The sequence below is a fragment of the Miniopterus natalensis genome, chromosome 5, assembly GCF_054644295.1.
Source record: "Miniopterus natalensis isolate mMinNat1 chromosome 5, mMinNat1.hap1, whole genome shotgun sequence".
In the NCBI taxonomy this organism is placed as follows: domain Eukaryota; kingdom Metazoa; phylum Chordata; class Mammalia; order Chiroptera; family Miniopteridae; genus Miniopterus; species Miniopterus natalensis.
Genome location: NC_142085.1, coordinates 73379724 through 73394028, shown reverse-complemented (window position 1 = coordinate 73394028; position 14305 = coordinate 73379724). Strand labels below are relative to the sequence as shown.

Sequence of the window (14305 nt, the reverse complement as noted above, 5' to 3'; positions counted from 1 at the left end):
CAGCACAGGAGTCTGTTCAACGTGCCTCAGCTTGTCGAATGACTTGGGGCCCTTATGAATATTGATTTTTGGATGGTATTATGGTTGAAGTTGTAAGGAACATCTGCTGAACAATGCTGGTTAATGTTCTTTCAGTACACTAGTTTCAAGAACCATTGAGAATTCTTCAGGGACAACTATAATAATGAAAAACCCCTCTGGGAAGGTAGTACAAAGAGGAACTCCCCTAAATGTCGTGTAACAGCCTGGCAGACTGCTTAACCCAAGACATGGTATCTGGCAAGCGCCGCTATGAAGACTGAAAAGTGTATGTCCAAGAAAATGGCACTTCCACCGTGATGAAGCCCAAGCAGCTCGGCAAGCGCTGAGAAAGAGAAGAAACTGTTTCACGTTTGTGAAGAGTGGGCAAAATCTGACCAAGTGGCTCTTGTGGAACATCTCATTTCCCAGACCTGTCATTACCAACATGGGCACATAAACTCATGTTTTTAAACTTGTATTGCAGAAAGATTTCTGGAACATACTGTGCAAAATATTCTGTCATATCTATAACACCAGACCACTGTGTGCAAAAAATGGTATGTTATAGAAGATACTCATCAAGAGAATGGTCAGGACAGATTTTCTAAGACAAGACCTAGCAGAATAAGAAGAAAATAGAAATAGTTGTGTCTCCCAAGTTTTTTTTTTTTCTTTCAAATCATTTTAATAACCTGGCCGTGAGTAAAAATCATGATTGTCTCGCACAAGCGTGATAAAAGGTAGCGACACTGGATTCCAAAGAGCAAGGCTAGTAAGAAGGCTTCAGGACACAGATTGAAGAGCTTGGTTTAGGAAAGTCTCAGAGGGGTAGCAGGCGGCAGGGGCAAACATGAAATTTAAGGGGCCCTCAAAGGGCAGGGCATGGTTGCTGGGTCATCAGCACCAGTAAACACTTCTTGATGGTGATTCAATGTCAAGAGTGTTTGTCGTCTGGGGAGAGCCGAGCAGGATGGGCCGAGCAAGTCTTTTGTCCCATGGGGCAGACTTCCTCAGGGTATAGACCCAGTCTCCCTGTTCTTTGAGGTAGTGGTAGAGAAATGTGACCGTGCTGAAGCCAGAGGGTCCAACTCCTTCTGCCGTTTCTTTTACAGAGCTTTCATTTATCCTGAAACAGTGAGATAAAAAAATCTTGATGGAGATCGGGGAGACATGATTTATGCAGAATCCACTGCCAAATTAAAACAAGCAAAGAAGTTATTGTGAATATAGTGATGCTCAAAAGAGAGTAAATGGTCTTCAAATGAGAAGATAAAACATTGGATAAAAACACACTGGAATACACGCAGATTCTCAGGAGCCACGTGGCTTTTGTCAGTATGTGAGAGAATGGTCATAACTCCACTGGCAGAATGTGGGCTGTTGGCATGTGAAATACACTGGGCTCCTCACTGTACAGCCATTTTGCACTTAAATGTGAGGAATGGTATGATGGTGCCATGCTCCCAAGACTGTCCCTTTGCTTTGGGGGATGTAATGTCCCCAGTTATCACCTTCCTGGATGTTGGTTGTGGAGTTCAGTAACAAAGGCATTGTTTCTACATCAGGAGGTAGCATTGTAAGTGATGAACACAGTAGTGTAAGCTGTCAGAACCTAAAGTGGTAAGAGTGTGGCATTGCCCACTTGCAATACCAGCATGGGCTGGTAATGAGTGATTCATCTGGCCCCATCGGGTTGTGGGACTGTAGTGTGCCAGGACTGCCATAACAAAATGCCATAGAGCAGAGGACTTAAACAACAGACGTGTATTGACCACAGTTCTAGAGGCTGAAAGGTTAGTTTCGTCTGAGCCCTCCGTCCTCAGTTTTCTGACTCCTGTCTTCTCGCTGTGCTCTCACATGGCCTTTTCCTCTGTGCACGTGTGATCCTGGTCTCTCCTCCTCTTTTTATAAGGACAACAGCCCATTGGTTTAGGGGCCCACCCATATGACCTCATTTAATCACAAGTACCTTCTTAAAGGTCCTATCTTCAAATAGTTACATTGGGGTTAGGGCTTCAATTTATGAATTTGGGGGGCGACACACAATTCAGTCCATGGCAGGGACACAGAGTATGGAATGTATCCCAAGGACTAAAGGCCCATGCAGAATTGGTGTGCTGTATTTGATTGTGTAACGAGGAAAATCAGTGGGTACTTTAGTAGCAAAATTGAAATGTAGACTCTTACAGGTCTTTTGGACCCCTGTACCTCTGAAGGGACTTTTTTCAATAGAGCCTGGTAGAAAAATCAGGAAAAGTTTTCAGATTCCAGTTTGATAAGTTCCAGATTGTCAGTAGGCCGTACAAGTATATAAGCCTGAGGTGGGGCTTCCTAAATGACTCTGTTGCCTAAGCTGGACCTCTCCTGCTTTCCTTCCCAGCAGCCACTTCTGGCTCCAGATAAATAGGCATACCTTGACCTCATACTTGCTTAAGATCATCAAAGCCATGCTGTCTCAGTGTTACCAGAGCCAGGCTGAGGAACTAAAGGAACAAACCTCCAGTTTTCTGGTACTGGATTCCATCATGAAAGGAACACAGTGGTCCTGCAGCTGACTGAGGATAGTTGACCTTCTCAGCACTGCTGACTACTTGAGTACTATTACCCAAAAATGTGTCTTGTCTTTCATGAGTGTGTAGGATTTCCTGTTCCTCCTTTTTTCCTCTCTTCTGCTGCTTCCCCACGTTTGATTCTAGATAAATAAGCCAGTCAGAGAAAGACAAGTATCACACGATCTCATTCGTATGCAGAGTCTAAAGAACAAAATAAACTGATGAACAAAATAGATCCAGGGACACAGAAGCATGGAACAGACTGAGGGATCTCAGAGGGAAGGGGTGTGTGTAGAGGGGTCAATGGGGGAAAAGGGGATCAGTGGGGAAAAGGAGTGAATGGAGGAAAAGGGGACATCTGTAATACTTTCAACAATAAAGATAAATTTAAGAAAAAGTAAAATCTCCTGGTTAATGTGTTAATAAATGCTGTATTGTAAATTAATTAAAAGAGTTGTGAACTGCTATAGAACCCTCTGCCTAAACTCTTCTGTCTTCCTGTTGCCCATATTATGCTGAACTCTCTCAACATGCGTGATCTGGCCACTTTTTTCTTCTGCAGCCTCAACTTTCCCCACCTTCCTGGGGTCTTACCTCTCCTCCCCGGTTCCCCATACTGAAATGTTTGGGGGTCTCTTTCCTGGACTCTTATACACGCTGTACAGTGTGCCTGAGACATACTTTTGATCTCTTCCCCGGCTCATTCCTGATTATCCTTTATTCTCCTGCAAAGCCTAAATGTAACCCCTTCCAAGAAAGTATCCTGTTTATCATCGTATATTTAGCCCCCAGCACAGTACCAGGCACGTTAGGAATTCAGTAAATACTTGTTAGTGAATGAGTAGTATTCAACCTAAATGCAAAGTATTATAATAATTTTTGATTATATGTATAATTGTATAACTGGTAAATTTTCAAATCCCATTTAAATAGAAAAAAGCAGTAGTAGTTTATTCTTCAGTATTTATATTATATACCCCTTTATACAATGTTTCACATTTAAAATGGGTCATTGTCTGCCTCTTTATAATTGCTGTAAGGGATTTGTAAGCGCCCGTGTGGTCATTCATTTTGATTTGAGTTTAAAAAAAAAAAATCAAATATGGTGACTGTTGTAACAACACAGAGAAGAGGATTATCATGGAAAGGCTTTTCCTCTTAAATTCCTGTCTGGTGAAAATGAGCTTACCAGAGTATTTTAAAAGGTAGTCAGAAGATTTAGGTTGTTGATATAAAATATCAAAAGCATGTGTTTGTAGAGAAATATAATTCTAAAAGAGACATTAACAATATACCAAGTGATCACAACAAAGTTATGTAATTGGGTTGTTCCATTGAGCTCTCCTTTTTGTAAAATTGGTGAGGTTCCGAAGGAATTTTTTTCAGATGCATCTGCTCGGCACAGAGAATGGGAACTAAAGGTAGTATCAGACAATTCTAAGAAAGTGAATGGTGTGTGACCCTTTTTTTTATTTGCTTCACAAGTAATTTACTTTAAAAAAAAATTAACATCTGCTATTTTGAAGCTAATCTTAGTGTATTGAATGCTCTTAACCATTTCTCAATCCCACAGTCTTTTTATCTTGCTTCTCCTGCTGTGTTCCCACCACCCCTGATCCCATTAGCAAACCTTGAGACCGCCTCAGACTTACCAAAGTACTGCTTTGGTTTCAGCTGCTCTTCTGCAAGAGGAAGTGAATGTTGGGGGTTTTCTCTGTGGTACAGTTGTGATAAAGCTGTGGTGGTCTTATCTCTCTCTTAGGTAGTGGCTCTTTATGACTACACAGCGAATCGATCAGATGAACTAACCATCCATCGCGGAGACATTATCCGAGTGTTTTTCAAAGATAATGAAGACTGGTGGTATGGCAGCGTAGGAAAGGGACAGGAAGGTTATTTTCCAGCTAATCATGTGGCTAATGAAAGTAAGTTTTATGCTCCCTTCCTGGTTTACTAATATGGCATAACTGATAGTAAAGATGGTATCATTTTCTACCCTTTAATTTACTGTCTTTGTAACTTTTGCATATGTTTACCAATGAGTATTGCTTTTCATTTTCATGCTGCAAAAAAATAAAAGGGAGAGGCACTAGTACACCAGAAAGCTATTACATTCATCCCAGGCGACCTGCCCATCTACCTACAACCTAGTTCTCCAGCCCCTTTCCCCTGCCACCTGCTGCATGCACTTCACGCACAATTATGTCAGCTCTTCTCTTGCCACAGTGTCTCCTCGGTTGACAGGCACTTTAAGAACCTCTAGTTCCCCAACTTCCATTCCTTTCCTTCAGATACCTCGGCCTAGCTGTTACCGATTACCTACCTGCAGTAGGTTATTTCATTCTTGAGTAAATTAAGCCTTCCTTTGTGAAAGGAAAAAGAAAGGAGCTGGAGGAGGAATTCTAAATACAGTTTCTGAATGTGGTAGATTTCCTACTAGCTGTAGATTTCACCTTGCGAGGTGAAAATCGAACACAGAGAGCCTGAAAATAAAGACTAGAAGAACAGGGAGAGAGACAGTAATGCTTCTTCAGAAGAATGCTTCCTATCGGCAGTCAAAGTCATAGTGTGGTAGGAAAAGCACAATTCTCAGGGGTCGGGAGCACTGATTTCAAATCGAGCTTCTCCACAGCTGCTACTGATGTGCCTCAGTTTCCTCCTATAAAATAAGGAAGTTGAGCTCTGTCACCTCTAAGTTTTCTCCCAGAAATCCTAAAATCATTTGGTTCTGATTTCAAATGTAGTATAGGCAGCCTAGAGATTACTCTGTTTTGCATACTTATTTTTAAGTCTTTTGTTTCTGCAAAGAAGTAATTATTATAAATTATAGTTGCTTTTCAGACTAGCCTGTGAAACCCCATTTAACCTAAACAGTGGCTGAACAAAAGTACTATTGATTCCTAAACTAAACTCTGAATTTTTGAGAGCAGAGGAAGAAGAATTCCTTCCATGAGTACTGAAGGAATTCCTTTCATGAGTGCTGAAGCCCAGATAAAATACTTTCTCTTTGGCACTTTCTACCACCTTGTCTTCACCCTGGCACTTCCCAGTGCTCCCCTGCCCCGTCTCTCAGGGGCTCCCAGTCTCATTGCCGCTTCCTTCCTCAGCTTATCTGCTGCTCTCAGCAAACTCCTCCCCTCAAAAGTTCCAAATGTCTCAAAAATTACCCACTTCTCTCTCACACAACAAAATTCTGTAGTTCCTCTGTGTCACTCTTCTAATTCTCTTCCCGAGTAGTAAATGACTGATAGCTCTAAAACTCTATCGCATGTATATTTTTATGTTTAAAAGAAGATGCATAATGAAGAAAACATAAGGCAATGTGGAAGGAGGAAGTTTTAGGACAGGTTACTATCCAGTCATCTCCCAAAAGATCTGTACTTCTAACTTCCAGATTGTCTCAATATCCAAGTTTCTTCCCTCTCCTTCCCAGTGACGGCTTTCCCACAGGGTCAGCAGCTGGAATGCAGTTTCTGGTTTTAAATCACGAGCCGCCTGCACAATCATAGTCACTCTGGAGGATATCTGTCATTTTAACTAGATATTGCAATTCATTGTTAACCCAAATACAAATGAAAACATAAATTTTTTTAACTTGACAATGTGAAAAGATTGTGTATTTCCAGGCAGGGTGGTATTAGGTGCTTTAACTTTAGAATCTAGTTAGTTTGCAGAAATAACCTCTTAGGCTTCCAAATCTGGGGAGGCTATAGATATTTGATTACAGTGGGTTAAAAATCCAGTAAAATGTTTCTTCCACGGTATCCCAAGTGAGACTTCTGAAGTATACGGTAATGATGGTTAGTGGTTATATACAGAAATTAATGGTCTCAGGTAGTGACTATTCTTCAATTGCCATAATTCCTCATTGTATCCCAAAATAATTGATGTTTTGTCATCAGTTATTGCTTGTTGGAAAAGTCTTATAAAGTCCAGAACAAACAGAAAAAATCCTCAGATACCTGAGAGTATAATTGAATTCTCACTTCATCAGAGACTTTTTTTCTCCTTTCGTCCTACTTATTACCTGAATTTAAGAAAATGTTGCGTGCTCTGTTTTAACAGTAGAGAAAAAATGGCTGTCAACAGAATATTTCGCTCTAAAAATAGTAGAAGTTGTCCTTTATCTTTATCCAAAGCCAAGTATACAAAGCAAATGATCTAAGGAAGTACATATCTGAATAGAATCTGTACCAACTGTTCAATGAGAGCCATATCCCCTAAAGAACTACACAATGGAAGATACTGGTACCCCATTATAAAGAACTTACTCCCTTTGTATCTTAAGCCACTGGAAAGAAAAACATGATCAGCTTCCCTTAATTACATTTAACATCTTTTCCAATAAGAGATAAAAAAAGCCAGTGATGAAATCAATCCATACGCAAAGCCAGTTAATGCATCTCATAATCTTAGAATTTTGATTAGGTGAATTTTAACAATTTATCTCAATTCAGAGTTGCCCAAGTCATTTAACCAAAATAGATTTTCCTTTTAGCCCTTTAAAATTCCCAGCTGACTTTTTAGATTCAGCACTGTGTGTAGACTAAATAGATTATGTAGATTATAATTTTACATTATAAGAATCTGTTTCAACATTGTGAATAGATTCACTATCGTGTACAGTCCTTGCCTCATGCTTATTTCATACCACCTTCTCCACATTCCTGCCTGGCAAAATCCTACCTGCTCTTCAGAGTCCAACACAGCTACTGTTTTTGCCATTAGGCATCTGCCATCCCCACATCAGTTTGTCTTTGTTACTACCTCTCTTTCAAGGAATGTCACATTCTATTTCATATCACAGTTCCCTGTGAGCATATGTCTCTGCCCAGACTGTAAGCTCCTGAGAGCAGAGACTGCTTTGGTCATCTTCATGTCTCCTCCAGCAGTGCCTTGAAGGTACCACGCATATAGGAGGTTCCTGGTTAATGTACATGGAGATAAAATGAAACACCTGCATAACTACATAAGTGAAAATGACACCTTCTGTGTTTCTGAAACCCTGCTGATCAAAACTTTACAGTTATAAGTTATGTTCTTTTGATAACTAATGTGTAAGACCACAAATCGCTTTAGCAGTAAGTGCAGGGAGCTTATTTTTACACCAGCTGCTTTAGTGTCATGTCTGTCCCCCCTCCCCATGGTTGTTTTTCCCTGTTGAAACAGTGCTCCTCAATTTGATTACTGGAATTTCTTTTTCCAGCACTGTATCGAGAACTGCCTCCAGAGATAAAGGAGCGATCCCCTCCTTTAACCCCCAAGGAAAAAACCAGAATGGAAAAACCCTTTTCAACTTCTCAAAAGGTAATGTTTTCGAGACTATGTATAGCATTTGTACTTTGATTCTCACTCCCCCTGGAGAAAATATTACTTTATTTTTCATGCTTATATCCTTTATTTTTTACATTATTATTTCTCATGATATTGGCACCAACATTATAAAATATATAAGGCAAATACTATTATCGCCATTTTCCAGATCAGGAAACTGACGAGGCTCAGAGAGTAAAGTAGACCTCAAGTCAGAGCCCAAGTAATGGGGCAAGGACCCAGACTTTAAGTGTGATGCTATTTCTACCCTGTACTTGTTTCTGTAACGGTGATACTGACACTTATTTTCCCCACCTGAGGGGTACACATGTATGCTGAACTTTGAAGCCAACAGAATAAAGATGTTCTATCTTCCTGGAGCATTCCTTTTACTTGCTGGTAATTTAAAATGTTTTCAGATTGAAATGAATATGGGTATATTATCAGTCAGAGAAATGTCATGTTTTTTAGCCTGGGCCTTCAGATCCCTCAGTCAGTGTTCTTCTGATGTTAGTAGTACTTTGGAACAAAGTTTAATAAGCAGTGTGCCATCATGTATCTTACTTAGTGAACTTATTTTATTCTGTGACATTAGCTTTTGCCTTAGAATGAATAACTTCACTTCTTGATACCATGAACTGGTGTATAGAGTTTTTTGACAGTCGAACCTGTCATGTGTCATTAGTCATTCAGCCTATATCTATGGAGTGCTTACGCTGGCGCTGAGCATTCAGTGAGGAAACAAGACTGAGTAGGCAAAGCACTTGCTCTTGAGCTGGCAGGCTGGCGGGTGAGACACCTGCAAACGGGCAATTACAACGGACTATGGTAGGAACTATAATGGAGATACGTGCACAGTTTATTGAGAACACACAGAAAGAAACCCTCTAAATCTGCCCGGTGGAGTCCAGGAGGAGTTCCCCAAGGAACTCATGCTTGAACTGAGGCTTATAGGATGAAAAAGTATGTGCTAGGTTAGATGATCTTAGGAAAAGCATTGTAACAAAGGGAACAACTTGAGTAAGGTGTGGTAAAGTGTGGTTATTTTGTGGAGTATAGGGCCTAATGGAGAGAAGGGGAGGAGAAATGCAGGAGTCAGACGGCAGATCACGGAGAGCGCCTAGTGTACTCTGCTAAGATGCTTAGATTGCATTCGTCAGACAAAGGGGATCCCCAGGAGAAGGGAATTCAGGAAGTGACATGTGCAGATCTGCATGTTAAAAGTATTCTAGTGGCAGCATAGTGATAAGGTTAGCGGTAGCTAAGACCTGGGACAGGGAAGTAAGTCAGGAATCCATCAAAATAAAATGTAGAAGCCTGCACTAGTGGGAATAGAGGGGAGGGTATAATTGACAGGATTTTATAACTGATTGGATGTGATCAGTGATGTTGGAATCGAGGAATTATGCTAAGAGCCCTGGCTTATATAAGTGAATGGATAGTGGTACCACAGAAATAATAAAAGCATAAGGAAGATTTGGGGAGATAGAAACAAGGAATGTAGGGAGTAGGATGTGATCAGTTCAGTTTTAGATATCTTGATTTGTTAGTAGTGTTTATAGTGCTCCCAGGTACAGGGAGCTCTAGGGAGCCAGAAATACGGGACTGGAATTTGAAAGAAGGCAGGGCTTCAAAATAAAATGGGGAGGCTTGAGGGTGTTCATTGTATTATATTAGTAGAGTTGAAGCTTGTAATGAAGGAGCTGGAATAAACATTGTAGACTTCTGAGAGAAAAGTCTAAGGACAGAATTCCAGTTGAACACTGTTATTTAAGGGACAGTCAAAGGAAGAGAAGATTAAGAAAGAATTATCAAAGGGGAAGGAAAGATCCAGAAAAAAAAGAAGTCTCCTGGAAGCCAGGGAGAAGAGAGGTTCAAGGAGGGTATCTAGTCAGTAGTGTGAGAAATGGCCAGTCACTTGGGTTGTCTAGTAAGCATTTGGTAATGCAGAGGACCTTGGCACCTTTGCACTGGTATCAAGGGTTGATGATAGTTCAATAAGGATTGAAGAGCAGAATGGGGCCTCAGCAAGTGAACTCACTGGAAATCATTCCCAGAGCTTCACTTGAAGAAAAAACGTGAAGGAGTGCCTGGAGGGAGACCCACTTCTAGCAATGACTTTTTAAATACTGGAATGACAGTATTTATTCTGAGAAGACAAAGCCAATGCACGGGTTCAGGTTCAAGATAGATAAAGAAAGCACACATGGATCTTGGAGAAAGCAGGTGTTTATTGGAAAAACAAGTTGATAGATTAGTATTGCCTTAGAGCAGTGGTTCTCAACGGAGGGTTATTTTGCCTCCAGGAAGGCATTTGGCAGTATCTGGAAATATTTTTGCAAATATCTGCAAGGAGGGTGACACTGCTACTATCTAGTGGGTAGAGGTCACAAATGTTAATAAACACCCTAGAATGCACAGGACAGCCCTCAACAAAAGATTATCTGGCCAAAAATGTCAACAGTGCTGAGCTTAGAGCAGTACCCCGCTGAAACAGATAAATATCAGTGAGGATGCAGATAAGTTAACAAAGTGGAAGTCTAGAAATTAAGGATGTCTACATGTTCTGAAAAACAAAGGAAGGTCCACTTCAAATGTGAGGGCGAAAGGCATGAGATAAGAAGAAGAATGGTGATGGTTAGAATACCTGAAAAACAGTAGGAGCAGGAGCCCATTGGGGACATAAAGAGAGGAGTTCTGGGAGCTGCTGTTTGAGTTCCATAAAAACATAGGGGACGTAATTCTAGGTAGTTGAATTTTTTCTTCAGTAGTGTTCAGCATCTAGGACATAGCAGTGGAGAAGACAGAGTTGGTTTGATACATAATTGGAGCTGTGGGTATGATAGAAGCCAAGAGGATAAGAGACTGATAGCATTTGAGAGAGTCACTGGAGTGACACATTACGGAAGAGCAAGCCAGACTGGAATGGATGTGGGATCAGAAGCCTGGCCAACTTAGAAAGCAAGGTTCTCTGCAAGGCTGCCCTAAGCCGCCGGCGCCCGGGTGGAGGAGGAGTGTCATGCAGTAAAGGAGTTAACAGCTTGGAACTCTGGCCTGAAAATGAAGAAACTTGCTTAATTTAAATGTTAAGCAGCTCAAGGTTATGATAAATTCATGAAGCTATATGTAAGAGCTCAAGCCAAATTGAAGGATCTGTTACTTGAATTGAGCTGGCCAAGGAACTAGGACCAAGTGTTGCATAGATTTTCTCTTACCTTGCTGACCGCTCATGAGTATACATGTGTTTCTGTGTCCAAGCGTTGCTGACCAGTCACGGGATAACTCATCTCTGCGCTTACATTAATTTAAGTAATTTTAAATACCTTGCTGACTGGTCACGACTGAAAAGTAACTGGCCACACGGGCGAGTTCTGCCTCTAGATAGCCGGTCAGCAAGGTGTTAAAATTCCAGATGATTGCAAAAGTTAGGGTGAAGGGGACACTGAACCGAGAGCTGAAATCCTTAATTCTTGTTGTAGAGCAGATGTCTCAACCATATTTTATATTTTAAATTATTTTATAATTTCTTAGGTGATTTTATATTGAAATCACCTAGGAAATTAAAAATATATATACTGATGCTTGTCCCCACACCGACAGATGGACTTAAATGGTCTGGAATGGGACCTCAGCGTGGGTAGATTTCAGAGGCCTTCCAGGTGATTTTAATGTGCAGCCAACATTGAGAACCATTGTGTTAGAGTGACCACAACATCCCAAGGTAACAGCTGCAAAGATAAATAGAGGGTGTTGGAGCCAGGTGTGACGGCACCCAAGGAGGAGTGCTTTGAATGTATAGCAGCCTAAAATCAGCAACAGAGAGCTGAGGCCAGTGCTAGCTCCAGGCCCCTTTGGTTCATGGTTGAGTTATGTGAGAATGAACAGCCTATACTGCAAGGAACTGAAAGAAAAATGGTTTCTCAGTAAAACGCCAGTTTCACATACAGCAAGGATATAAGGCAGTGGTTGCCCGTGGTGGCATGGGGACTGCAAGGGATGCAGTTGAAAGGATTAGCAAGGAATTTGACTATGGGCAAATGCTACATGTGTAATATTATCCACGTTTGGAATTCACCAGCTTTAAGCATTTACGAAGATGATAATGTAAATTTTCAAAATATTTGTAACATTGGCATAGTCATCAGGACAGCTGATGATATTTGTAGTTTGTGTCAGGAACTGTGTAAGAGGCTACGATAGACACAGTCCTCAGTTGTAGTAGTTCACTGGTATCCCTGGCGCTGGCGTATGCTGAGCTTGGAAATTGGGGTTTCCTAACCCCCACCTCTGTGTGTTCCTGGCCGATGGCCTTGAACTAATTTAGACTCAGCCAGAGGAGCTCTAAGGAGCTCTTGCTGGCTGCCTGTGACATTGGCATTGCCCCTTCCTCTTCCTGCTGCTCCTGTGTTACCATGGTACAGACCTCTCCCCTGCTGCCAAGACCCCCAGCTCTCACTGCCTGTGCCACTCCTCTCCTGGGACTCACTGCATTGTAGTCTCAGTTTAGACTGTAGTTGATTTTCTGGTCTTCTGCGCCTTCTCCTCGCTTAGACTGATCTTCATGCTTAACATACAGCTTTGTATTCATATCACAGCAGACCCGTTCTTGAACCTTGAGGAGTACTTCAGGCTAACCCACTGCTGCCTAAACTCAGATTCTCATAGGTCTCAAGGAACTTGCAGGCATGCAAAGTAAAACGCTGAAGAACATAAAATAGGTGAAGCAAGGGGGTTGCAGAGGATGAGAATCCATTTGGACAGGGAGTAGAAAGGTCCTCATGGAGGAGATGGAACTTGAATTGGGCTTTAACGTTTAAGACACATAATTTCTTTTGTTGAAGAACATGATTTGTCTGCTTTGTCTGAATCCATGCATTAGAATAGACTCCTACATATATTTTTCTTCTTACGAATTTACCACTTGTATAGTTGGACAATGTTTTACTTCCCTGTGGGAGGAAGTATAAAGAATGATCTACACTTGCGTAAAAAGAAGTCCCTGAGAGCCAGTAATGTTGTCCCAGGTAATCAAAATGTCTCAGGTGCACTCTGAGTCATGACGCAAAAACCCAGCCCTTGAGAAATGTGTAACTGGGCTTCCTCAGCACCTGGCATAGTTGCATGTCTTCAGTTTAGTTCCTTTATCAGAATATATATGGTTTTATTTTATCAAGATCCTGCCTTATAAACCTACCACAAGTTCTATCAGATGTTTAATCTCATGTGCAAGTTTTATTTTTATTATCATATGTAAGATGTTTAAAAAAAGAAGAACATGAAAAATTGTCTCTGAAAAGTGACTAGAAGTGGGGGAGGATCCTAAGTCCATAGACTTAGAGAATTGGTGACATGGAAGGAACTTAGAGATCATCCCTGGCGATCCTAGTGAACTTCCTTCATTTGATAGGTGTGGAATCAAGATCCAGAAAGGGTGTAAGAGTCACATTCAGAACAGCTTGAGGAGCCCTGCCCCTGTTCTCGGGCCAGTGCCCTGTCCCCTCCACCACCGCGTCACCGACAGGCAGCTGTCACCTGCACAGCTGCCGCGGAGTGTCACACTGATTTTTTACATCCCTGTTTTATGTTTGTTTCATTGTGCCCTCCTTCATGGGCAAGTCTGTAGAACTGTACTCTTTATACTTTTTAAGGAAGAAAGGAAAGAAACCTCCTGACTTGTTTTCTTTCCTTTTAAATTATTTCTATTCAAACTACAGAATAAGAAGTAAAATTATACCTTTTAATAGCTTGGCAGCTGCTGGATCTTATTAAGTTCTTCCAAGTGGAACACACCTGTTCTGTTGCTAAATGTGCCAGGTCCCTTCCAACATTTCATCTGGTTCATTGAAATGTTAGTAGGCGATGGAAGCACTTGCGCCCCCGCTGCAGGGGGAGCAGGCTTGTGCTCGTGATCTCCACACAGGCTAGAGTCCCAAGGAGTCAGTAGTTGCCTGTACCGCAGGGACTGAGAGCAGGGGACTGTTTTCCCCTAGCTCATTCCAGAACATTTCTAACACAGCGTGCTGTAAATTTGCAGCTAATAGGAGGAAGAATATTGGTGCTTTCTGGGAGGAAAGAAACTCAGAAGCTTTAAAACAAAATAAAACAAAAGTCATGCTGACAACTTTGGTTTTTTTGTGGGTTTTGGGGGGACTTTTTTCTTAGGCTTTTTATTTTTGCTACCCTATATCATTTGCTATACTTATATCATGCATTCATTTGGGGAGCAAAGTTGTTAAGTTCCTTTTAAAATTTTTTAAATTATTTTAAGTGGTTCTATTAAAGTACTATATGCTCAAAGTTGAAAAAAATCCAACCAGTAGGGAATAATGTAGATGAAAAATAAAACTGTCCTCCTAATATTCATGGTCATTCTAATGCACTTCCTGTTGAAAATGTTCTCTGCATATGTAAACATACAT

General features: G+C 41.1%; 1 protein-coding gene and 1 pseudogene across 1 annotated transcript in view; one reads left to right on the top strand and one right to left on the bottom strand.

Annotated features, from left to right (window-relative positions):
• The window catches only part of AHI1 (Abelson helper integration site 1), a 138513-nt gene that overhangs the window by 108934 nt on the left and 15274 nt on the right, over nt 1–14305 (top strand). Inside the window, exons 21-22 of the mRNA XM_087817772.1 lie at nt 4336–4498; nt 7780–7880. Coding sequence (XP_087673898.1) covers nt 4336–4498; nt 7780–7880 — 264 coding nt within the window. The remainder of the gene's footprint in view (nt 1–4335; nt 4499–7779; nt 7881–14305) is intronic.
• Nucleotides 890–3277, bottom strand: LOC148093134 (H/ACA ribonucleoprotein complex subunit 3 pseudogene; annotated as a pseudogene).